Source organism: Hyla sarda, unplaced genomic scaffold, assembly GCF_029499605.1.
Source record: "Hyla sarda isolate aHylSar1 unplaced genomic scaffold, aHylSar1.hap1 scaffold_72, whole genome shotgun sequence".
Classification (NCBI taxonomy): domain Eukaryota; kingdom Metazoa; phylum Chordata; class Amphibia; order Anura; family Hylidae; genus Hyla; species Hyla sarda.
Window position 1 is genome coordinate 310,875 of NW_026610740.1, and position 25,658 is coordinate 336,532.

Consider the following 25,658-nt stretch of genomic DNA (forward strand, 5'->3'; position numbering starts at 1 on the left):
TTACTTTCTATATCTTCCCTCTTACAGAACATTTCTACTTCCCATAACCCCCTCTCACAGAGCACTTCTACTTCCCATATTCCTCAATCACAGAGCACTTCTACTTCCCATATCCCTCTCACAGAGCACTTATACTTCCCATATCCCTCCATGACAGAACACTTTTACTTTCTATATCCCCCCTCACACATCACTTTTACTTCCCATATTCCCCTCGAACAGAGCACTTCTTCTTCCCGTATCCCCTCTCACAAAACATTTCTACTTTCTATATCCCCCTCTCACACATCACTTTTACTTCCCATATCCCCCTCTCACAGAACTCTTTTACTTCCCATATTCCTCAATCACAGAGCACTTATACTTCCCATATCCCTCCATGACAGAACACTTTTACTTTCTATATTCCCCCTAACACCTCACTTTTACTTCCCATATCCCCCTCTAACAGAGCACTTCGATTTCCCATATCCCCTCTCACAAAACATTTCTACTTTCCATATCCCCCTCTCACACATCACTTTTAATTCCCATATCCCCTCTCACAGAGCACTTCTACTTCTTGTATCCCCCCCCCCTCTCCAGAGCATTTCTACTTTCCATATCCCCCTCTAACAGAACACTTCTACCTCCTCTAACCCCCCTGGTCCAAAACATTTATACTTCACATTCCCCCCTCTAACAGAACACTTCTACTTCCCATATCCCCCCTCTCACTGAACACTTCTACATCCCATATTCCTCCATCACAGAACACTTTTACTTTCTATAATCATTTTGCTTCCCATATCCCCCCTCTAACAGAACACTTCTACTTCCCATAACCCTCCTCTCTAGAGCATGTCTACTTCCGTTACCCCCTTCTCTAACAGAACACTTCCCATATCTCCCTCTCACAGAACCCTTTTACTTCACATACTCCCCTCTCACAGAACCCTTTTACTTCACATAACCCCCCCTCTCACAGAACATTTCTACTTCACATAACCCCCCCTCTCACAGAACACTTCTACTTCACATAACCCCCCCTCTCACAGAACACTTCTACTTCACATAACCCCCCCTCTCACAGAACACTTTTACATCCCATAACCGCCCTCTCACAGAACACTTCTACTTCACATAACCCCCCCTCTCACAGAACACTTCTACTTCACATAACCCCACCTCTCACAGAACACTTCTACTTCACATAACCCCACCTCTCACAGAACACTTCTACTTCACATAATCCACTCTCACAGAACACTTCTACTTCACATAACCCCCCCTCTCACAGAACACTTTTACTTCCCATAACCGCCCTCTCACTGAACACTTCTACTTCACATAACCCCCCCTCTCACAGAACACTTTTACTTCCCATAACCCCCCTCTCACAAAACACTTCTACTTCACATAACCCCCCCTCTCACAGAACACTTCTACTTCACATAACCCCACCTCTCACAGAACACTTCTACTTCACATAACCCCCCCTCTCACAGAACACTTCTACTTCACATAACCCCACCTCTCACAGAACACTTCTACTTCACATAACCCACCTCTCACAGAACACTTCTACTTCACATAACCCCCCCCTCTCACAGAACACTTCTACTTCACATAACCCCACCTCTCACAGAACACTTCTACTTCACATAACCCCCCCTCTCACAGAACACTTCTACTTCACATAACCCCACCTCTCACAGAACACTTCTACTTCACATAACCCCACCTCTCACAGAACACTTCTACTTCACATAACCCCCCCTCTCACAGAACACTTCTACTTCACATAACCCCACCTCTCACAGAACACTTCTACTTCACATAATCCACTCTCACAGAACACTTCTACTTCACATAACCCCCCCCTCTCACAGAACACTTCTACTTCACATAACCCCCCCTCTCACAGAACACTTCTACTTCACATAACCCCCCCTCTCACAGAACACTTCTACTTCACATAACCCCACCTCTCACAGAACACTTCTACTTCACATAACCCCACCTCTCACAGAACACTTCTACTTCACATAATCCACTCTCACAGAACACTTCTACTTCACATAACCCCCCCCCCTCTCACAGAACACTTCTACTTCACATAACCCCCCTCTCACAGAACACTTCTACTTCACATAATCCACTCTCACAGAGCACTGCTACTTCACATATCCCCCTCTCACACTTCTATAGGTGGTACAGTCCGCTCTCGTCTCAGCCAAGGTTTTGATAGCCACCCCCCCACCACCCACCATTATATTGTGTTTGGTCGTCCCCCTGGAGTGATGGCTGCAGATATCTACTATATCTGTACCCCCCACATTGCTGCTGTATTCCTTCTATTATTTTGTATCACTTTTGTTCCTTTCTTCCTTCTCTTTCTGTTCTCTCTCCATCACACAACGTCGTTCCATCCTCATTTTGTCCTTCAGCTCTCATTCCAAAGGGTCCTCGATTTTTCGTCTCCCCCAATTCCCCCGCTCTTATGTACAAGTTCCCGAGCCTCAGACAGTCCCATAGTCTCCTCCTGGCCTGTAGCGTCTCCCCACCACACACTAGTTGCATCAGCCCGCGGCTGAGGAAATCCGTGTCGCTCAGTGACGAGCTGCTGCTGTCCGCTGGTAGGATCGCCTGCCGCACGTCTTGGTTCACAAGCACGGCATTCATGTGTGTGACCGCACCACAAAACTAACGTTATATTTGTGCACGAAAATCCAGTGTGACACTAACATCAGAGCCTTATAAGGCAGGTATACCATGAATGCAATCTGTGATGTCTCCCCCAATCTCTAGTGATGTCTCCCCCAATCTCTAGTGATGTCTCCCCCAATCTCTAGTGATGTCTCCCCCAATCTCTAGTGATGTCTCCCCCAATCTCTAGTGATGTCTCCCCCAATCTCTAGTGATGTCTCCACCAATCTCTAGTGATGTCTCCACCAATCTCTAGTGATGTCTCCCCCAATCTCTAGTGATGTCTCCCCCAATCTCTAGTGATGTCTCCCCCAATCTCTAGTGATGTCTCCCCCAATCTCTAGTGATGTCTCCCCCAATCTCTAGTGATGTCTCCCCCAATCCCTGATGGATAGGCTGTATTCTCAGTGATGTCACCGCTGATCTCTAGTGAATGGATGTCTCCCCCCGATCTCTAGGGATGTCTCCCCCGATCTCTAGGGATGTCTCCCCCGATCTCTAGGGATGTCTCCCCCCGATCTCTAGGGATGTCTTCCCCCCCACCCATCTCTAGGGATGTCTTCCCCCGATCTCTAGGGATGTCTTCCCCCGATCTCTAGGGATGTCTTCCCCCGATCTCTAGGGATGTCTTCCCCCGATCTCTAGGGATGTCTTCCCCCGATCTCTAGGGATGTCTTCCCCCGATCTCTAGGGATGTCTTCCCCCGATCTCTAGGGATGTCTTCCCCCGATCTCTAGGGATGTCTTCCCCCGATCTCTAGGGATGTCTTCCCCCCCCCCCCACCCATCTCTAGGGATGTCTTCCCCCGATCTCTAGGGATGTCTTTCCCCGATCTCTAGGGATGTCTTTCCCCGATCTCTAGGGATGTCTCCCCCGATCTCTAGGGATGTCTTCCCCCCACCCATCTCTAGTGAATGGATAGGCTGTATTCTCAGTGACGTCTCTCCCCATCTCTAGTGACGTCTCTCCCCATCTCTAGTGACGTCTCTCCCCATCTCTAGTGAATGGATAGGCTGTATTCTCAGGACGTCTCTCCCCATCTCTAGTGACGTCTCTCCCCTTCTCTAGTGAATGGATAGGCTGTATTCTCAGTGATGTCTCTACCCATCTCTAGTGACGTCTCTCCCCATCTCTAGTGACGTCTCTCCCCATCTCTAGTGAATGGATAGGCTGTATTCTCAGGACGTCTCTCCCCATCTTTAGTGACGTCTCTCCCCATCTCTAGTGATGTCTCTCCCCTTCTCTAGTGAATGGATAGGCTGTATTCTCAGTGACGTCTCTCCCCATCTCTAGTGACGTCTCTCCCCATCTCTAGTGAATGGATAGGCTGTATTCTCAGTGACGTCTCTCCCCATCTCTAGTGACGTCTCTCCCCATCTCTAGTGAATGGATAGGCTGTATTCTCAGTGACGTCTCTCCCCATCTCTAGTGACGTCTCTCCCCATCTCTAGTGAATGGATAGGCTGTATTCTCAGTGACGTCTCTCCCCATCTCTAGTGACGTCTCTCCCCATCTCTAGTGAATGGATAGGCTGTATTCTCAGTGACGTCTCTCCCCATCTCTAGTGACGTCTCTCCCCATCTCTAGTGAATGGATAGGCTGTATTTTCAGTGATGCATTCATGGTATGTCTCCCTTGATCCTCTGAGGCTGTCTTGTGCTTGCAGTGAGAGCCCTATAGCATGCGCAGGGCCCAGTAGCATATTTTTATTTTGTGTTTGTGTGGCACAGTGTACACTGCAGACCTCACTATAATATGTTACAGATCCTCTCCCGGTACAGACATGCTCAGTGCTCCTGTACGTCATTGTGATATTGCTATAATATAAGGGGAGGGCCGTGATTTCTCTGGGACCCCTTACTGCTCGGGGGCCCCAGACCTCGGCCATGATGTCACTGTCACCGTCCTCCCAGCCCCCCCGATTTTCATATAAAGCTATGCAAGGGGATTGCCAGTTCAGCAATGTTGTGATGTCCTCTGGAGGCGGTGATGATGTCATCGTGTGATGCGTCACCACCTCATATGTCATCAGCTTACAGTGTGTTTATTAGGCAGCCCATAAAGTATGTGCACCCCTATTAAAAAGAATCTGATTCTGAGCTCCTGGAGTTCATGTGACCCGCCCCCCCCCTCTGTCCTGTCATCTCCATCACCGTACATCAGGTGCTCTGTCTCTGTCCAGTCTCTGACCTCTGACCTCTCCTGTATATATATATATTTATATATTGCGGTGCTGGTGGTGTCTGTGGTTGCACGTGTCGTGTGTCCTCCGCCCCCCGGTGTCATCCAAGACTTTATGTTTCCTTATCTGATCACAGCTACTAATGTCTAGTGCTTGGGGGTCTCCATAAGGGGAGGGCTCTATTATAAAGTATGTACCCCCCCCCCCCTCCTTTCCTTGTCCGATGCGGTATTAACGTATAAAGAGTTTTGAAATGTTTTTTGTCTCAATCTCTCGCTGTTTCCATGATGTCTGCTTGCTGTCAGTGAATGGAAGCCTTCATTACATCATTTTGTCCTGGTTACAATGTTTCACTAGAAGCCGGGGTCTGGGGCGGCGTTTCCTTCGCTAATACATTGTAACAATTTTATGTAACCACCGGCTTGTATAGAGTTGTTCCAATTCAATGACAGTAAGCAGAGATCTTGAGAACGGGGGAGGGATTGTGACATTACGTTTTGTTACAGAGTTGCAAAACTTTTTTTTATTGATACATTGATGAAGTTTGGACACGACCATTCCCCTCCCCCACCCCTCCTCTCCAGATCAGAGAATCGGGTATCCACAACTTGGAGGAAAGACGGCGCCAAAGTGCGTTAACGTAAGAGCCAAGCGTGCGTCCACGGATTGTCCTGTGAATTTAGAGTGAGGTTTAGTCATACTAAAAGTCCTATAAGAGCAGCGTCACACAGCGCCGCTGATCCTCGGGTCCCCAGTATAAGCTCTCGGGATCCTCCTCGCCATGAGCGCCGTCCTCACTCCAATATGTGGATTCCCTATTAGTCCGGCAGCAGTGATAGTATCTGCTCGGGAAGGATCCACCCTGACCCTAGAGATCACCACCGGCCCCGCCCCCTTGACTCTCAGATCTCTTTCTAGGTATGGGAAGTGGAAGCGCAGGAAGAGAGGGCGGAGCCTTCAAAACCCTCCTGAGGCAACAGACGCAGTCAGCACTGGAGCAGCGGGTAAGCAGGGGGCGCTGTGTTATATATAGTCCTGTCCAGTATTATACAGGGGGCGCATATAGTCCTGTCCAGTATTATACAGGGGGCGCTGTGTTATATATATATATATATAGTCCTGTTCAGTATTATACAGGGGGCGCTGTGTTATATATATATATATATAGTCCTGTCCAGTATTATACAGGGGGCGTTGTGTTATATATAGTCCTGTCCAGTATTATACAGGGGGCGCATATAGTCCTGTCCAGTATTATACAGGGGGCGCTGTGTTATATATATATATATATATATATATATATATATATAGTCCTGTCCAGTATTATACAGGGGGCGCTGTGTTATATATATATATATATATAGTCCTGTCCAGTATTATACAGGGGGCGCTGTGTTATATATATATAGTCCTGTCCAGTATTATACAGGGGGCGCTGTGTTATATATATATATAGTCCTGTCCAGTATTATACAGGGGGCGCATATAGTCCTGTCCAGTATTATACAGGGGGCGCTGTGTTATATATATATATATATATATATATATATATATAGTCCTGTCCAGTATTATACAGGGGGCGCTGTGTTATATATATATATATATAGTCCTGTCCAGTATTATACAGGGGGCGCTGTGTTATATATATATATAGTCCTGTCCAGTATTATACAGGGGGCGCTGTGTTATATATATATATAGTCCTGTCCAGTATTATACAGGGGGCGCTGTGTTATATATATATATATAGTCCTGTCCAGTATTATACAGGGGGCGCTGTGTTATATATAGTCCTGGCCAGTATTATACAGGGGGCGCTGTGTTATATATAGTCCTGTCCAGTATTATACAGGGGGCGCTGTGTTATATATATATATATATATATATATATAGTCCTGTCCAGTATTATACAGGGGGCGCTGTGTTATATATATATATATATATAGTCCTGTCCAGTATTATACAGGGGGAGCTGTGTTATATATAGTCCTGTCCAGTATTATACAGGGGGCGCATATAGTCCTGTCCAGTATTATACAGGGGGCGCTGTGTTATTTATATATATATATATATATATATATATATATATATATATATATATATATATACTCCTGTCCAGTATTATACAGGGGGCGCTGTGTTATATATAGTCCTGTCCAGTATTATACAGGGGGTGCGTATAGTCCTGTCCAGTATTATAAAGGGGGCGCATATAGTCCTGTCCAGTATTATACAGGGGGCGCTGTTATATATATATATAGTCCTGTCCAGTATTATACAGGGGGCTCTGTGTTATATATATATATAGTCCTGTCCAGTATTATACAGGGGGCGCTGTGTTATATATAGTCCTGTCCAGTATTATACAGGGGGCGCATATAGTCCTGTCCAGTATTATACAGGGGGCGCTGTGTTATATATATATATATATATATATATATATATAACACAGCGCCCCCTGTATAATACTGGACAGGACTATATATAACACAGCGCCCCCTGTATAATACTGGACAGGACTATATATATACATATATATATATATATATATATATATATATATATGTATATATATAGTCCTGTCCAGTATTATACAGGGGGCGCTGTGTTATATATAGTCCTGTCCAGTATTATACAGGGGGCGCTGTGTTATATATAGTCCTGTCCAGTATTATACAGGGGGCGCTGTGTTATATATATATATAGTCCTGTCCAGTATTATACAGGGGGCGCTGTGTTATATATATATATATATAGTCCTGTCCAGTATTATACAGGGGGCGCTGTGTTATATATAGTCCTGTCCAGTATTATACAGGGGGCGCTGTGTTATATATAGTCCTGTCCAGTATTATACAGGGGGCGCTGTGTTATATATATATATATATATATATATATATATATATATATATAGTCCTGTCCAGTATTATACAGGGGGCGCTGTGTTATATATATATATATATATAGTCCTGTCCAGTATTATACAGGGGGCGCTGTGTTATATATAGTCCTGTCCAGTATTATACAGGGGGCGCTGTGTTATATATAGTCCTGTCCAGTATTATACAGGGGGCGCTGTGTTATATATATATATAGTCCTGTCCAGTATTATACAGGGGGCGCTGTGTTATATATATATATATATAGTCCTGTCCAGTATTATACAGGGGGCGCTGTGTTATATATAGTCCTGTCCAGTATTATACAGGGGGCGCTGTGTTATATATAGTCCTGTCCAGTATTATACAGGGGGCGCTGTGTTATATATATATATATATATATATATATATATATATATATATATATATATAGTCCTGTCCAGTATTATACAGGGGGCGCTGTGTTATATATATATATATATATATAGTCCTGTCCAGTATTATACAGGGGGCGCTGTGTTATATATATATATAGTCCTGTCCAGTATTATACAGGGGGCGCTGTGTTATATATATATATATAGTCCTGTCCAGTATTATACAGGGGGCGCTGTGTTATATATAGTCCTGTCCAGTATTATACAGGGGGCGCATATAGTCCTGTCCAGTATTATACAGGGGGCGCTGTGTTATATATAGTCCTGTCCAGTATTATACAGGGGGCGCTGTGTTATATATAGTCCTGTCCAGTATTATACAGGGGGCGCTGTGTTATATATATATATAGTCCTGTCCAGTATTATACAGGGGGCGCTGTGTTATATATATATATAGTCCTGTCCAGTATTATACAGGGGGCGCTGTGTTATATATATATATAGTCCTGTCCAGTATTATACAGGGGGCGCTGTGTTATATATAGTCCTGTCCAGTATTATACAGGGGGCGCTGTGTTATATATAGTCCTGTCCAGTATTATACAGGGGGCGCTGTGTTATATATATATATATATGTATATATATATATATATATATATATATATATATAGTCCTGTCCAGTATTATACAGGGGGCGCTGTGTTATATATAGTCCTGTCCAGTATTATACAGGGGGCGCTGTGTTATATATATATATATATATGTATATATATATATATATATATATATATATATATATATATATATATAGTCCTGTCCAGTATTATACAGGGGGGCGCTGTGTTATATATATATATATATATATATATATATATAGTCCTGTCCAGTATTATAAAGGGGGCGCATATAGTCCTGTCCAGTATTATACAGGGGGCGCTGTGTTATATATATATATATATATATAGTCCTGTCCAGTATTATACAGGGGGCGCTGTGTTATATATAGTCCTGTCCAGTATTATACAGGGGGCGCTGTGTTATATATAGTCCTGTCCAGTATTATACAGGGGGCGCTGTGTTATATATAGTCCTGTCCAGTATTATACAGGGGGCGCTGTGTTATATATAGTCCTGTCCAGTATTATACAGGGGGCGCTGTGTTATATATAGTCCTGTCCAGTATTATACAGGGGGCGCTGTGTTTATATATAGTCCTGTCCAGTATTATACAGGGGGCGCTGTGTTATATATAGTCCTGTCCAGTATTATACAGGGGGTGCTGTGTTATATATAGTCCTGTCCAGTATTATACAGGGGGCGCTGTTATATATATATATATATATAGTCCTGTCCAGTATTATACAGGGGGCGCTGTGTTATATATAGTCCTGTCCAGTATTATACAGGGGGCGCTGTGTTATATATAGTCCTGTCCAGTATTATACAGGGGGCGCTGTGTTATATATAGTTCTGTCCAGTATTATACAGGGGGCGCTGTGTTTATATATAGTCCTGTCCAGTATTATACAGGGGGCGCTGTGTTTATATATATATATATATATATATATATATATATAGTCCTGTCCAGTATTATACAGGGGGCGCTGTGTTATATATATATATATATATATATATATATATATATAGTCCTGTCCAGTATTATACAGGGGGCGCTGTGTTATATATAGTCCTGTCCAGTATTATACAGGGGGCGCTGTGTTATATATAGTCCTGTCCAGTATTATACAGGGGGCGCTGTGTTATATATAGTCCTGTCCAGTATTATACAGGGGGCGCTGTGTTATATATAGTCCTGTCCAGTATTATACAGGGGGCGCTGTGTTATATATAGTCCTGTCCAGTATTATACAGGGGGCGCTGTGTTATATATAGTCCTGTCCAGTATTATACAGGGGGCGATGTGTTATATATAGTCCTGTCCAGTATTATACAGGGGGCGCTGTGTTATATATAGTTCTGTCCAGTATTATACAGGGGGCGCTGTGTTATATATATACATAGTCCTGTCCAGTATTATACAGGGGGCGCTGTGTTATATATATATATATAGTCCTGTCCAGTATTATACAGGGGGCGCTGTGTTATATATATATATAGTCCTGTCCAGTATTATACAGGGGGCGCTGTGTTATATATATATATATAGTCCTGTCCAGTATTATACAGGGGGCGCTGTGTTATATATATATATATAGTCCTGTCCAGTATTATACAGGGGGCGCTGTTATATATAGTCCTGTCCAGTATTATACAGGGGGCGCTGTGTTATATATAGTCCTGTCCAGTATTATACAGGGGGCGCTGTGTTATATATATATAGTCCTGTCCAGTATTATACAGGGGGCGCTGTGTTATATATATATATAGTCCTGTCCAGTATTATACAGGGGGCGCTGTGTTATATATATATATAGTCCTGTCCAGTATTATACAGGGGGCGCATATAGTCCTGTCCAGTATTATACAGGGGGCGCTGTGTTATATATATATATAGTCCTGTCCAGTATTATACAGGGGGCGCTGTGTTATATATATATATAGTCCTGTCCAGTATTATACAGGGGGCGCTGTGTTATATATAGTCCTGTCCAGTATTATACAGGGGGCGCTGTGTTATATATAGTCCTGTCCAGTATTATACAGGGGGCGCTGTGTTATATATATATATAGTCCTGTCCAGTATTATACAGGGGGCGCTGTGTTATATATATATATAGTCCTGTCCAGTATTATACAGGGGGCGCTGTGTTATATATATATATAGTCCTGTCCAGTATTATACAGGGGGCGCTGTGTTATATATATATATATAGTCCTGTCCAGTATTATACAGGGGGCGCTGTGTTATATATAGTCCTGTCCAGTATTATACAGGGGGCGCTGTGTTATATATATATATATATAGTCCTGTCCAGTATTATACAGGGGGCGCTGTGTTATATATAGTCCTGTCCAGTATTATACAGGGGGCGCTGTGTTATATATAGTCCTTTCCAGTATTATACAGGGGGCGCTGTGTTATATATAGTCCTGTCCAGTATTATACAGGGGGCGCTGTGTTATATATAGTCCTTTCCAGTATTATACAGGGGGCGCTGTGTTATATATAGTCCTGTCCAGTATTATACAGGGGGCGCTGTGTTATATATATATATATATAGTCCTGTCCAGTATTATACAGGGGGCGCTGTGTTATATATATATATATAGTCCTGTCCAGTATTATACAGGGGGCGCTGTGTTATATATAGTCCTGTCCAGTATTATACAGGGGGCGCTGTGTTATATATAGTCCTGTCCAGTATTATACAGGGGGCGCTGTGTTATATATAGTCCTGTCCAGTATTATACAGGGGACGCTGTGTTATATATAGTCCTGTCCAGTATTATACAGGGGGCGCTGTGTTATATATAGTCCTGTCCAGTATTATACAGGGGACGCTGTGTTATATATAGTCCTGTCCAGTATTATACAGGGGGCGCTGTGTTATATATAGTCCTGTCCAGTATTATACAGGGGGCGCTGTGTTATATATATATATATATATAGTCCTGTCCAGTATTATACAGGGGGCGCTGTGTTATATATAGTCCTGTCCAGTATTATACAGGGGGCGCTGTGTTATATATATATATATATATATATATATAGTCCTGTCCAGTATTATACAGGGGGCGCTGTGTTATATATAGTCCTGTCCAGTATTATACAGGGGGCGCTGTGTTATATATATATATATATAGTCCTGTCCAGTATTATACAGGGGGCGCTGTGTTATATATAGTCCTGTCCAGTATTATACAGGGGGCGCTGTGTTATATATATATATAGTCCTGTCCAGTATTATACAGGGGGCGCTGTGTTATATATATATATATAGTCCTGTCCAGTATTATACAGGGGGCGCTGTGTTATATTTAGTCCTGTCCAGTATTATACAGGGGGCGCTGTGTTATATATAGTCCTGTCCAGTATTATACAGGGGGCGCTGTGTTATATATAGTCCTGTCCAGTATTATACAGGGGGCGCTGTGTTATATATAGTCCTTTCCAGTATTATACAGGGGGCGCTGTGTTATATATAGTCCTGTCCAGTATTATACAGGGGGCGCTGTGTTATATATAGTCCTGTCCAGTATTATACAGGGGGCGCTGTGTTATATATAGTCCTGTCCAGTATTATACAGGGGGCGCTGTGTTATATATATATATATAGTCCTGTCCAGTATTATACAGGGGGCGCTGTGTTATATATAGTCCTGTCCAGTATTATACAGGGGGCGCTGTGTTATATATAGTCCTGTCCAGTATTATACAGGGGGCGCTGTGTTATATATATATATATATAGTCCTGTCCAGTATTATACAGGGGGCGCTGTGTTATATATATATATAGTCCTGTCCAGTATTATACAGGGGGCGCTGTGTTATATATATATATATATATATAGTCCTGTCCAGTATTATACAGGGGGCGCTGTGTTATATATATATATATATAGTCCTGTCCAGTATTATACAGGGGGCGCTGTGTTATATATAGTCCTGTCCAGTATTATACAGGGGGCGCTGTGTTATATATAGTCCTGTCCAGTATTATACAGGGGGCGCTGTGTTATATATATATATATATATATATAGTCCTGTCCAGTATTATACAGGGGGCGCTGTGTTATATATAGTCCTGTCCAGTATTATACAGGGGGCGCTGTGTTATATATAGTCCTGTCCAGTATTATACAGGGGGCGCATATAGTCCTGTCCAGTATTATACAGGGGGCGCTGTGTTATATATAGTCCTGTCCAGTATTATACAGGGGGCGCTGTTATATATATATATAGTCCTGTCCAGTATTATACAGGGGGCGCTGTGTTATATATAGTCCTGTCCAGTATTATACAGGGGGCGCTGTGTTATATATAGTCCTGTCCAGTATTATACAGGGGGCGCTGTGTTATATATAGTCCTGTCCAGTATTATACAGGGGGCGCTGTGTTATATATAGTTCTGTCCAGTATTATACAGGGGGCGCTGTTATATATATAGTCCTGTCCAGTATTATACAGGGGGCGCTGTGTTATATATAGTTCTGTCCAGTATTATACAGGGGGCGCTGTGTTATATATAGTCCTGTCCAGTATTATACAGGGGGCGCTGTGTTATATATAGTCCTGTCCAGTATTATACAGGGGGCGCTGTGTTATATATAGTCCTGTCCAGTATTATACAGGGGGCGCTGTGTTATATATAGTTCTGTCCAGTATTATACAGGGGGCGCTGTGTTATATATAGTCCTGTCCAGTATTATACAGGGGGCGCATATAGTCCTGTCCAGTATTATACAGGGGGCGCTGTGTTATATATAGTCCTGTCCAGTATTATACAGGGGGCGCTGTGTTATATATAGTCCTGTCCAGTATTATACAGGGGGCGCTGTGTTATATATAGTCCTGTCCAGTATTATACAGGGGGCGTTGTGTTATATATAGTTCTGTCCAGTATTATACAGGGGGCGCTGTGTTTATATATAACGATTGCTCTTCTTATAACAGGAGTTCCCTTTCTTCACCCTGACCGTGTTCCCCGCGGGTTTCCTCGTCCATGTTGGCGGAGTGGTCAGCGCCCGATCGGTGAAGCTTCTGGATCGGATACACAATCCGGGTAGGTCCTGTAGCTCAGTCCAGGGAGTATTTGGGTAACCGGTTGTCATCCCCTTTGTGGGCCTCTGAGGGGCGGAGTTCTGACACCCTGGTCAGCAGCCAGGCTCCTCCTCCCTGGTCTGTGTTTTTTTTTGGAGGGGGGGATCTTACCTCTGGGATCCAGGGGCCGATGTCTCCTATAAAGAAAGGCTCATCGTTACTTCTGTCATTTCTAATGGTCTGTATGTCTCTCCATTTTCAACACCTATGCTTGCTGTCAGTGAAATGAGAACATTTAGATGCAGTGACTCTGCTCACTCAGCTGAGGGTTTGTTACAGTGCATCAGTTTAGACAATCCTCCTGTCCTGGGCTGACACATTGTAACAGATCCATGGCTGTGAGCAGGACTGATGTGAGGAAGGCTCCACTGACTGCTGGGACTGTGATTTTGGTTGGACGTGTCCCTGTGCTGTAGACGTGGCAGAGAATTATTGCTCAAGTTACAACCAAATCATCATTACACTGACCTGATCTTATACTCAACTCCCCTCCAGAGCTGCACTCACTATTCTGCTGTTACATCATGTCTCATCCTCCAGAGCTGCACTCACTATTCGACTGTTACATCATGTCTGGAGGATAAAACATGATGTAACAGCAGAATAGTGAGTGCAGCTGTGGAGGATAAGACATGATGTAACAGCAGAATAGTGAGTGCAGCTCTGGAGGATAAGGCATGATGTAACAGCAGAATAGTGAGTGCAGCTCTGGAGGATAAGACATGATGCAACAGCAGAATAGTGAGTGCAGCTTTGGAGGATAAGACATGATGTAACAGCAGAATAGTGAGTGCAGCTCTGGAGGAGAAGACATGATGTACCAGCAGAATAGTGAGTGCAGCTCTGGAGGAGAAGACATGATGTAACAGCAGAATAGTGAGTGCATCTCTGGAGGATAAGGCATGATGTAACAGCAGAATAGCGAGTGCGGCTCTGGAGGATAAGACATGATGTAACAGTAGAATAGTGAGTGTAGCTCTGGAGGATAATACATGATGTAACAGCAGAATAGCGAGTGCGGCTCTGGAGGATAAGACATGGTGTAACAGCAGAATAGTGAGTGCAGCTCTGGAGGTTAAGACATGATGTAACAGCAGAATAGCGAGTGCGGCTCTGGAGGATAAGACATGATATTACAGCAGAATAGTGAGTGCAGCTCTGGAGGATAAGACATGATGCAACAGCAGAATAGTGAGTGTAGCTCTGGAGGATAAGACATGATGGAACAGCAGAATAGTGAGTGCAGCTCTGGAGGATAAGACATGACGTAACAGCAGAATAGTGAGTGCAGCTCTGGAGGTGACTGGAGGATAAGACATGTACAAGATCAGTAAAATAATGTATTTACACAGTAAGCTCATGATATTGAGAATTGATGGTGTCCAGTGATATATGATGAGAGTCCATGATCACCGCTGGGGGTTGTAGTCCAGTTGTCTTGTCATTAGATCATCTTGCTGTGTTGGTTCTGTAGTTGTCGCCTGGCTTCACGGTACTGAATTATTTATCCCAGGGGTAGTAGTCCGCCATATGATTCTGTCATTCTAGGGGTAGTAGTCCGCCATATGATTCTGTCATTCTAGGGGTAGTAGTCCGCCATATGATAGTCATTCTAGGGGTAGTAGTCCGCCATATGATTCAGTCATTCTAGGGGTAGTAGTCCGCCATATGATAGTCATTCTAGAGGTAGTAGTCCGCCATATGATAGTCATTCTAGGGGTAGTAGTCCGCCATATGATTCTGTCATTCTAGGGGTAGTAGTCTGCCATATGATTCAGTCATTCTAGGGGTAGTAGTCCGCCATATGATAGTCATTCTAGGGGTAGTAGTCTGCCATATGATAGTCATTCTAGAGGTAGTAGTCCGCCATATGATTCTGTCATTCTAGGGGTAGTAGTCCGCCATATAATTCTGTCATTCTAGGGGTAGTAGTCCGCCATATGATTCTGTCATTCTAGGGGTAGTAGTCCGCCATATAATTCTGTCATTCTAGGGGTAGTAGTCCGCCATATGATTCTGTCATTCTAGGGGTAGTAGTCCGCCATATGATAGTCATTCTAGGGGTAGTAGTCCACCATATGATAGTCATTCTAGGGGTAGTAGTCCGCCATATGATAGTCAGTCATTCTAGGGGTAGTAGTCCGCCATATGATTCTGTCATTCTAGGGGTAGTAGTCCGCCATATGATTCTGTCATTCTAGAGGTAGTAGTCCGCCATATGATTCTGTCATTCTAGAGGTAGTAGTCCGCCATATGATTCTGTCATTCTAGGGGTAGTAGTCCGCCATATGATAGTCATTCTAGGGGTAGTAGTCCGCCATATGATAGTCATTCTAGAGGTAGTAGTCCGCCATATGATAGTCATTCTAGGGGTAGTAGTCCGCCATATGATTCTGTCATTCTAGGGGTAGTAGTCCGCCATATGATAGTCATTCTAGGGGTAGTTGTCCGCCATATGATAGTCAGTCATTCTAGGGGTAGTAGTCCGCCATATGATTCTGTCATTCTAGGGGTAGTAGTCCACCATATGATTCTGTCATTCTAGGTTTAGTAGTCCGCCATATGATAGTCATTCTAGGGGTAGTAGTCCGCCATATGATAGTCATTCTAGGCGTAGTAGTCCGCCATATGATTCTGTCATTCTAGGGATAGTAGTCCGCCATATGATAGTCATTCTAGGGGTAGTAGTCCGCCATATGATAGTCATTCTAGGGGTAGTAGTCCGCCATATGATAGTCATTCTAGGGGTAGTAGTCCGCCATATGATAGTCATTCTAGGCGTAGTAGTCCGCCATATGATTCTGTCATTCTAGGGATAGTAGTCCGCCATATGATAGTCATTCTAGGGGTAGTAGTCCGCCATATGATAGTCATTCTAGGGGTAGTAGTCCGCCATATGATAGTCATTCTAGGGGTAGTAGTCCACCATATGATTCTGTCATTCTAGGTTTAGTAGTCCGCCATATGATAGTCATTCTAGGGGTAGTAGTCCGCCATATGATAGTCATTCTAGGGGTAGTAGTCCGCCATATGATAGTCATTCTAGGGGTAGTAGTCCGCCATATGATAGTCATTCTAGAGGTAGTAGTCCTCCATATGATTCTGTCATTCTAGGGGTAGTAGTCCTCCATATGATTCTGTCATTCTAGGGGTAGTAGTCCTCCATATGATTCTGTCATTCTAGGGGTAGTAGTCCGCCATATGATTCTGTCATTCTAGGGGTAGTAGTCCGCCATATGATTCTGTCATTCTAGGGGTAGTAGTCCGCCATATGATAGTCATTCTAGGGGTAGTAGTCCGCCATATGATAGTCACTCTAGGGGTAGTAGTCCGCCATATGATAGTCATTCTAGGGGTAGTAGTCCGCCATATGATAGTCATTCTAGGGGTAGTAGTCCGCCATATGATAGTCATTCTAGGGGTAGTAGTCTGCCATATGATTCTGTCATTCTAGGGGTAGTAGTCCGCCATATGATAGTCATTCTAGAGGTAGTAGTCCGCCATATGATAGTCATTCTAGGGGTAGTAGTCCGCCATATGATTCTGTCATTCTAGGAGTAGTAGTCCGCCATATGATAGTCATTCTAGGGGTAGTAGTCTGCCATATGATTCTGTCATTCTAGGGGTAGTAGTCCGCCATATGATAGTCATTCTAGGGGTAGTAGTCCGCCATATGATTCTGTCATTCTAGGAGTAGTAGTCCGCCATATGATAGTCATTCTAGGGGTAGTACTCCGCCATATGATTCTGTCATTCTAGGAGTAGTAGTCCGCCATATGATAGTCATTCTAGGGGTAGTACTCCGCCATATGAGTCTGTCATTCTAGGGGAAGTAGTCCGCCATATGATAGTCATTCTAGGGGTAGTAGTCCGCCATATGATAGTCATTCTAGAGGTAGTAGTCTGCCATATGATTCTGTCATTCTAGGGGTAGTAGTCCGCCATATGATTCTGTCATTCTAGGGGTAGTAGTCCGCCATATGATTCTGTCATTCTAGAGGTAGTAGTCCGCCATATGATTCTGTCATTCTAGGGGTAGTAGTCCGCCATATGATAGTCATTCTAGGGGTAGTAGTCCGCCATATGATAGTCATTCTAGGGGTAGTAGTCCGCCATATGATAGTCATTCTAGGGGTAGTAGTCTGGTTTATGACTCATTCTTGCTAGAGGTAGTAGTTCAGCACACCGCATGACTCCTAGGGGTAGTAGTCCTGCATATAACTGTCCTCCTAGGAGTAGTAGTCCACTACATGACTCATTTATGCTAGGAGTAGTAGTCTATTATGATTCATTCATCCTAGGAGTAGTAGTCCGTTTTATGACTCATAGGAGCAGTAGTCTGGCATATGATTCAGTCATGGTAGGGGTAGTAGTTCACCCCATGATTTGCGCCCCCTATAGCAGTCATCTCATCATCGTCCCTGAGTATTAGGAGATTACTTTCTTGCACACAATGTTCTTTAACCCGGTCATGTGACCCCAGACACTGCACACAACTGCGCATGAACGCTCCAGGAGGATTGTCTGTAAGGGCAGCTCTACTATTATCATCTGGATACTGAATCCTGCTGCAGTCACATCCAGAGCTGCAGTCACAGCCAGAGCTGCAGTCACATCCAGAGCTGCAGTCACAGCCAGAGCTGCAGTCACAGCCAGAGCTGCAGTCACCCATATCCCTGATATTGATGATATTGATTACATCCTGCCGTCTGAGCACTAACTAGAGACCAGCAGGAGTCTGGATGCAGCTCTAGATGTGGTCGGAGCAGATCAGTACAGTGTTGGGATGTGGAGCTGCTCCTTCACTTACAGTGGGGCAAAAAAGTATTTAGTCAGCCCCCAATTGTACAAGTTCTCCCCCTATAAAGATGAGGCTGTAATTTCCATCATAGGTTATAACCTCAACTATGAGACAGAATGAGAAAAATCCATAAAATCACATTGTCTGATTATTAAAGAATTTATCTGTAAATTATGGTGGAAAATAAGTATTTGGTCACCTACAAACAAGTAAGATTTCTGCCTCTCACAGACCTGTAACTTCTTTAAGAGTCTCCTCTGTCCTCCACTCGTTACCTGTATTAATGGATCCTGTTTGAACTTGTTATCAGTATAAAAGACACCTGTCCACAACCTCAAACAGTCACACTCCAAACTCCACTATGGCCAAGACCAAAGAGCTGGCGAAGGACACCAGAAACAAAATAGTAGTCCTGCACCAGGCTGGGAAGACTGAATCTGCAATAGGCAAGCAGCTTGGTGTGAAGAAATCCACTGTGGGAGCAATTATTAGAAAATGGAAGACATACAAGACCACTGATAATCTCCCTCCATCTGGGGTTCCACGCAAGATCTCACCCTGTGGTGTCAAAATGATCACAAGAACGGTGAGAAAAAATCCCAGAACCACACGGGGGACCTAGTGAATGACCTGCAGAGAGCTGGGACCAAAATAACAAAGGCTACTATACCGACAGGGACTCAAATCATGCAGTGCCAGACGTGTCCCCCTGCTTAAGCCAGTACATGTCTGGGCCCGTCTGAAGTTTGCTAGAGAGCATTTGGATGATGCAGAAGAGGATTGAGAGAATGTCATATGGTTAGATGAAAGTCGAACTTTTTGGTAAAAACTCAACTCGTCGTGTTTGGAGGAGAAAGAATGCTGAGTTGCATCCAAAGAACACCATACCTACTGTGAAGCATGGGGGGTGGAAACATCAGGCTTTGGGGCTGTTTTTCTGAAAAGCGACCAGGACGACTGATCCTTGTAAAGGAAAGATTTAATGGGGCCATGTATCGTGAGATTTTGAGTGAAAACCTCCTTCCATCAGCAAGGGCATTGAAGATGAAACGTGGCTGGGTCTTTCAGCATGACAATGATCCCAAACACACTGCCCAGGAAATGAAGAAGTGGCTTCTTAAGAAGCATTTCAAGGTCCTGGAGTGGCCTAGCCAGTCTCCAGATCTCAACCCCCTAGAAAACCTTTGGAGGGAGTTGAGTCTGTGTTGCCCAGCAACAGTCCCAAAACATCACTGCTCTAGAGGAGATCTGCATGGAGGAATGGGCCAAAATACCAGCAACAGTGTGTGAGAACCTTGTGAAGACAGAAAACATGTGACCTCTGTCATTGCCAACAAAGGGATATAACAAAGTATTGAGATGGACTTTTATTATAGACCAAAATACTTATTTTCCACCATAATTTGCAGATAAATTCTTTAATAATAAGACAATGTGATTTATGGATTTTTCTCATTCTGTCTCGTAGTTGAGGTTATAACCTATGATGGAAATTACAGCCTCATCTTTATAAGGGGGAGAACTTGTACAATTGGGGGCTGACTAAATACTTTTTCCCCACTGTATACCATGAGGTTTCTATGTGTTGCAGAATAATACATTTCGCCAAGCTCCCCCTCCCCCCCCGCCAACCCCTCCCCCCCAATCCCAGACTTGTATTAACTGTGCTGTGTGTCGTTTCAGTGTGTGTAGTTATGTGAATTCTGTGCTGATGCTTCTCTAACTCACCTGATTTGCTGTTTTAAACTCAGCCTTTGTCGGGATAATGGGTAACACCAGATCTTACAAACTGCTAGACTGGAGTAGTTACAATGCAGGTATATCCCCTCCATTGGTCCTTCCATGAAACCTGATACACGGCGACAAAAATTATGGCTGCTCAGTGAAGCTCTAGCTTCTGTGATAGGTAGAGGAAGGTGTAAGTCTATGAGGGGAGGGGCAAATCTATAACTACGGGGTAGAAGGGGTCCTATCTGTACTTAAGTCAAATGTATGACTGTGGGGTAGGAGGGGTCCTATTTCTATGTCAGTCAGATCTATGACTATAGGGTAAGAGCGGACGCATGTGCCCATCAATCATATCGATGTCTATAGGGTAAGAGCAGACGCATCTGCCCATCCTATCATATCTATGTCTATAGGGTAGAAGGAGGCCATCTGCCCATCGATCCGATCTATATCTATAGAGTTGGAGAGGTCCGTCTTCCTATCACTCAGAGCTATATCTATAGGGAAGGAAGGGTCCATTTGCCCATCAATCAGTTCTATGACTATACGATAGGAGGGGCCATCTGCTCTTCAATCAGGTTTATGACAATAGGGTAGAAGGGGGCCATCTGTCCATGAATCAGCTCTATGACAATGGGGTAGAAGGGGGCAATCTGCCCATTAATGAGTTCTATGTCTTTAGGGTAGGAGGGGGCCCATTTTCCCATCAATCAGTTTTTCTGTATCTATGTCCATAGGGTAGAAGGGGTCCATCTACCAATCAATCAATCAATCAATCAGATCTATGACTATGAGTAGGAGGGGTCCATATGCTTATCAATGAGTTCTATGACTATACGATAGGAGGGGCCATCTGCTATTCAATCAGGTTTATGACAATAGGGTAGAAGGGGGCCATCTGTCCATGAATCAGCTCTATGACAATGGGGTAGAAGGGGGCCATCTGCCCATCAATCAGATCTATGACTATGTGATAGGAGGGGTCCATCTGCCCATAAGTCAGTTTTTTGGCAATAGAATAAGAGGGGGCCATCTGCCCATCTATCATGTCTGTGACTAGTAGGAGGGGACCATCAGCCGATTAATCAGTTCTATGACTTTTAGGATAGGATTGATCCATCTGCCCATTCCATTAATCAGATCTATGGCTATGGACTGGGGGGGGGGGGGGCATTTTCCAACAATCACATCTTTGTATATAGAGCAGGAGGTGTCCATCTGCCCATGTCTATAGAGTAGGAGGGGGCCCATTTGTCCATCAGGTAGGAGAGATTCATCTGCCCATCTATCATATTTATGCCTATAGGGTAGGGGGAGGCCATCTGCCCATCAATCATATGTATGCCTGTAGGGTAGGAGGGGTCCATCTGCCCATCAATCATATCTATAGGGTAGAAGGGGTCCATCTGCCCATCAATTATATCTATGTCTATAGGGTAGGAGGGGTCCATCTGCCCAGCAATCATATCTATGTCTATAGGGTAGGAGGAGGCCATCTGCCCATCAATCATATATATGTCTATAGGGTCAGATTGGTCCATCATCCCATCAATCATATCTATGTCTAAAGGGTAGGATGGGTCCATCTGCCCATCAATCATATCTATGTCTATAGGGTAGGAGGAGGCCATCTGCCCATCAATCATATCTATGTCTATAGGGTAGGATGGGTCCATCTGCCTATTAATTCTATGATTGATGGTCAGATGGCCTCCTCCTACCCTATAGTCATAGAGTTGATGGGCAAATGGCTTCCTCCTACCCTATAATCATATCTATGTCTATAGGGTAGGATGGGTCCATCTGCCCATCAATCATATCTATGTCTATAGGGTAGGATGGGTCCATCTGCCCATCAATCATATCTATGTCTATAGGGTAGGATGGGTCCATCTGCCCATCAATCATATCTATGTCTATAGGGTAGGAGGAGGCCATCTGCCCATCAATCATATCTGTGTCTATAGCCTGTGGAAGAGAAAAAAGGAGACCAGAGGGGGTGCCTCGTGTGATACCATAAAGGTAAACAACACAGCAATAGGTGGTCAGAGTAGACAAACCCCTAAGTAGTGACTGCTCACCTGAGAGCAAGAAAGAACTTGTGTATCAACCCACACCGGGGTTACCAGAAGTTGTAGAGATGGTAGGACTGCTGCTAAGCTGGAGGTCGCAGGAGAAGAGGAACAACCAGTCCTGATGGATCTTAGGTATGAAGACAAAAAGACCTCAAAAGGCGCTGCAGATTCTCAAAAAGTAAACCAAACCAGAGATGTGGTGTTAGTACAAAGCACTGGGAGGTTTATTAATAAATAAAACAATAAAATACAGATTATGCGTTTCAGGGGAGCCACCCCCTTCTTCAGATACTCTGATCTGAAGAAGGGGGTGGCTCCCCAGAAACGCGTAATCTGTATTTTATTGTTTTATTTATTACAATAAACCTCCCAGTGCTTTGTACTACCACCACATCTCTGGTTTGGTTTACTTTTTGGGAATCTGCAGCGCCTTTTGAGGTCTTTTTGTCTTCATACCTAAAATCTATGTCTATAGGTCAGCAGGGGGCCCATCTACACCATATGTCTATGTTGGCTCAGTGGCACCATTTTTGTTTACTTGGCATTGGCAAAAGACTTGCTGCGTGCCAGATCTCGAAATGTGTCAAAATGTTACAATGGCGCCAAAACTCGAAATGCCCACAAATCTCCTGATTTTTCATCTTGTGTCCTGGAGAGAAGTTTTCTAGTTGTGCTTCGTTATATTGCGACAATCGCTGTACTGAACACTTGCCGCAGTCACATGACTCATCCAGTCTCACAGTATTTGGGGTTTTCTTCCATCTCACCGTATTCGTTGTGTTACCTACTGTTGTGGCGGGGCGCAGCCTGACATCACCCGTAAAAACAAAAATCGGAAAAATACAAATTTCCCTCGGGTTATCACATGAATTCTGTTACCGTAAATTTCCACCCTGTGTAGAATTGGCGTGGCGGGCGTGTTTACTCCTTCATGGGTGAGAAGAGCGATGAATGGGATCAGAGATAAATGTGTCGCCATTGTGGGGTAATCCCACTCTGAGCTGTGGACAATCCCACCCGGACAATGGAGGGAACTGGAATGTATCCGCGCCGCGGCCCCTGGGGCCACATGACAGTGTTTTGTGTCCGGATACAGCAGAGCTGAGTGAGCGGATGATATCAGGGATTAGTGCTGTTATTCTGCCTCCAGCTGCCGCTGAGCTCTTAATTCCCTCTATTCTGTGACATCTGCGCAGCGCGGAAATGGTTCCCCCCAATGTCCGGCTTCAGGGGGGCAGCTATGAGAAAATGGCGAGGAATCTGCGACTGCTCCAAGTCAACAAAAGTGTCTCCCACCAACAGCACAGACCTCGCTGAGCACCCAACATGTGTTATTAATAGATTGGGGGTCTCCACGGGGAAGTGACACAGCAGAGGGTCCGCAGGGTAAACATACTGACCCACAGATATACTATGAGATATATATATATATACTCCACTCCCCCCACAGATATACTGTTTTATATATATATATATATATATATATATATATATATATATATATACACATATACATACTCCACTCCTCCCATAGCTGTATTCTAGGAGAAAACAGATAGTCACCCCCTCAAGGCCATTATCAGACAAGCTGATACATGGGGAACATAAATTTTTTTTTTTTTTTTTAAATACGAAATACGTGCTTCAATTTTTTGATGAAAAATTGTACAAATTTATTACAGGGATGTTTCTTTGACCGGACATCTCACTGAGCGGCCATAGTTTCTGTCTGTTCTGTCACCAGCTCCCAGCATGCTTCGATCTCCCCATCTATGGCTACTGTCTGCTGGTTCTGCCTTGACAATCCCCAGCTCACTAAAGCTTCTGCTGCTGCCCGAGAGGAGAGGGACCCATTGTAGTCCGCTGAGCACCCCTCTCCTGCTTCTACCCTCCCTGACCCCCAATCTTTAGTGTCTCTGTAAATCCTTAGTGGAAAATGCTACTAGGGTCCCCCCTTGTGGATTGTGCGGCTCGTGTCATGTTTGCATTTAGCTGCTTGTACCCATCTGACACACATGACCAGTGCCCCCCACATTCATTAGGTGAGAGGCTGCGCTAGTGCCAGGTAAGTAAGTGAATCTGCCCCAATACTGGTGCAACAAGTCATACTGACCTCCCCCACGCTCTATAGGATCACTGCTCATGCTGACATCAAAGCTCTGCAGGGGAGGAGACACTGACACTTAGTGGAGGAATAAAGCCCCGCAGGGGAGGAGACACTGACATCTAGTGGAGGAGTAAAGCCCCGCAGGGAAGGAGACAATGACATCTAGTGGAAAGTGAATCTCCGCAGGGGAGAAGTCAATGACAGCTAGTTAAGGAGTAAAGCCTCGGAAAGGAGGAGACACTGACATCTAGTGCAGGAGGGAAGCTCCGCAGGGGAGGAGAAACTGACATCTGTAGTTGTAAACCCCTAGAGGGGAGGAGACACTGACATCTAATGAAGGAGTACAGCTCTGCTGGGGAGGAGGAGCTGACATCTAATGAAGGAGTAAAGCCCGCAGGGGAGGAGACACTGACATCCAATGTAGTACAGCTCTGCTCGGGAGGAGACACTGACATCTAGTGGAGCAGTACAGCTCTACAGGGGAGGAGACACTGACATCTAGTGGAGGAGCACCGCTCTGCAGAGGAGGAGACACTGACATCTAGTGGAGGAGCACAGCTCTGCAGGGGAGGAGACACTGACATCTAGTGGAGGAGCACCGCTCTGCAGAGGAGGAGACACTGACATCTAGTGGAGGAGCACAGCTCTGCAGGGGAGGAGACACTGACATCCAATGTAGTACAGCTCTGCTCGGGAGGAGACACTGACATCTAGTGGAGCAGTACAGCTCTACAGGGGAGGAGACACTGACATCTAGTGGAGGAGCACCGCTCTGCAGAGGAGGAGACACTGACATCTAGTGGAGGAGCACAGCTCTGCAGGGGAGGAGACACTGACATCTAGCGGAGAAGCACAGCTCTGCAGAGGAGGAGACACTGACATCTAGTGGAGGAGCACAGCTCTGCAGAGGAGGAGACACTGACATCTAGTGGAGGAACTCCGCTCTGCAGAGGAGGAGACACTGACATCTAGTGGAGGAGCACAGCTCTGCAGGGGAGGAGAAACTGACATCTAGTGGAGGAGCACCGCTCTGCAGAGGAGGAGAAACTGACATCTAGTGGAGGAGCACAGCTCTGCAGGGAAGGAGACACTGACATCT

At 44.6% G+C, this 25,658-nt stretch overlaps 1 protein-coding gene across 1 annotated transcript in view; it reads left to right on the plus strand.

Moving 5' to 3' along the window:
* The window catches only part of C2CD5 (C2 calcium dependent domain containing 5), a 128,706-nt gene that overhangs the window by 34,160 nt on the left and 68,888 nt on the right, over positions 1 to 25,658 (plus strand). The window contains 2 exon segments of the mRNA XM_056554438.1: positions 5,789 to 5,874; positions 13,702 to 13,810. Of these exon segments, the coding sequence (XP_056410413.1) occupies positions 5,789 to 5,874; positions 13,702 to 13,810 (195 nt within the window).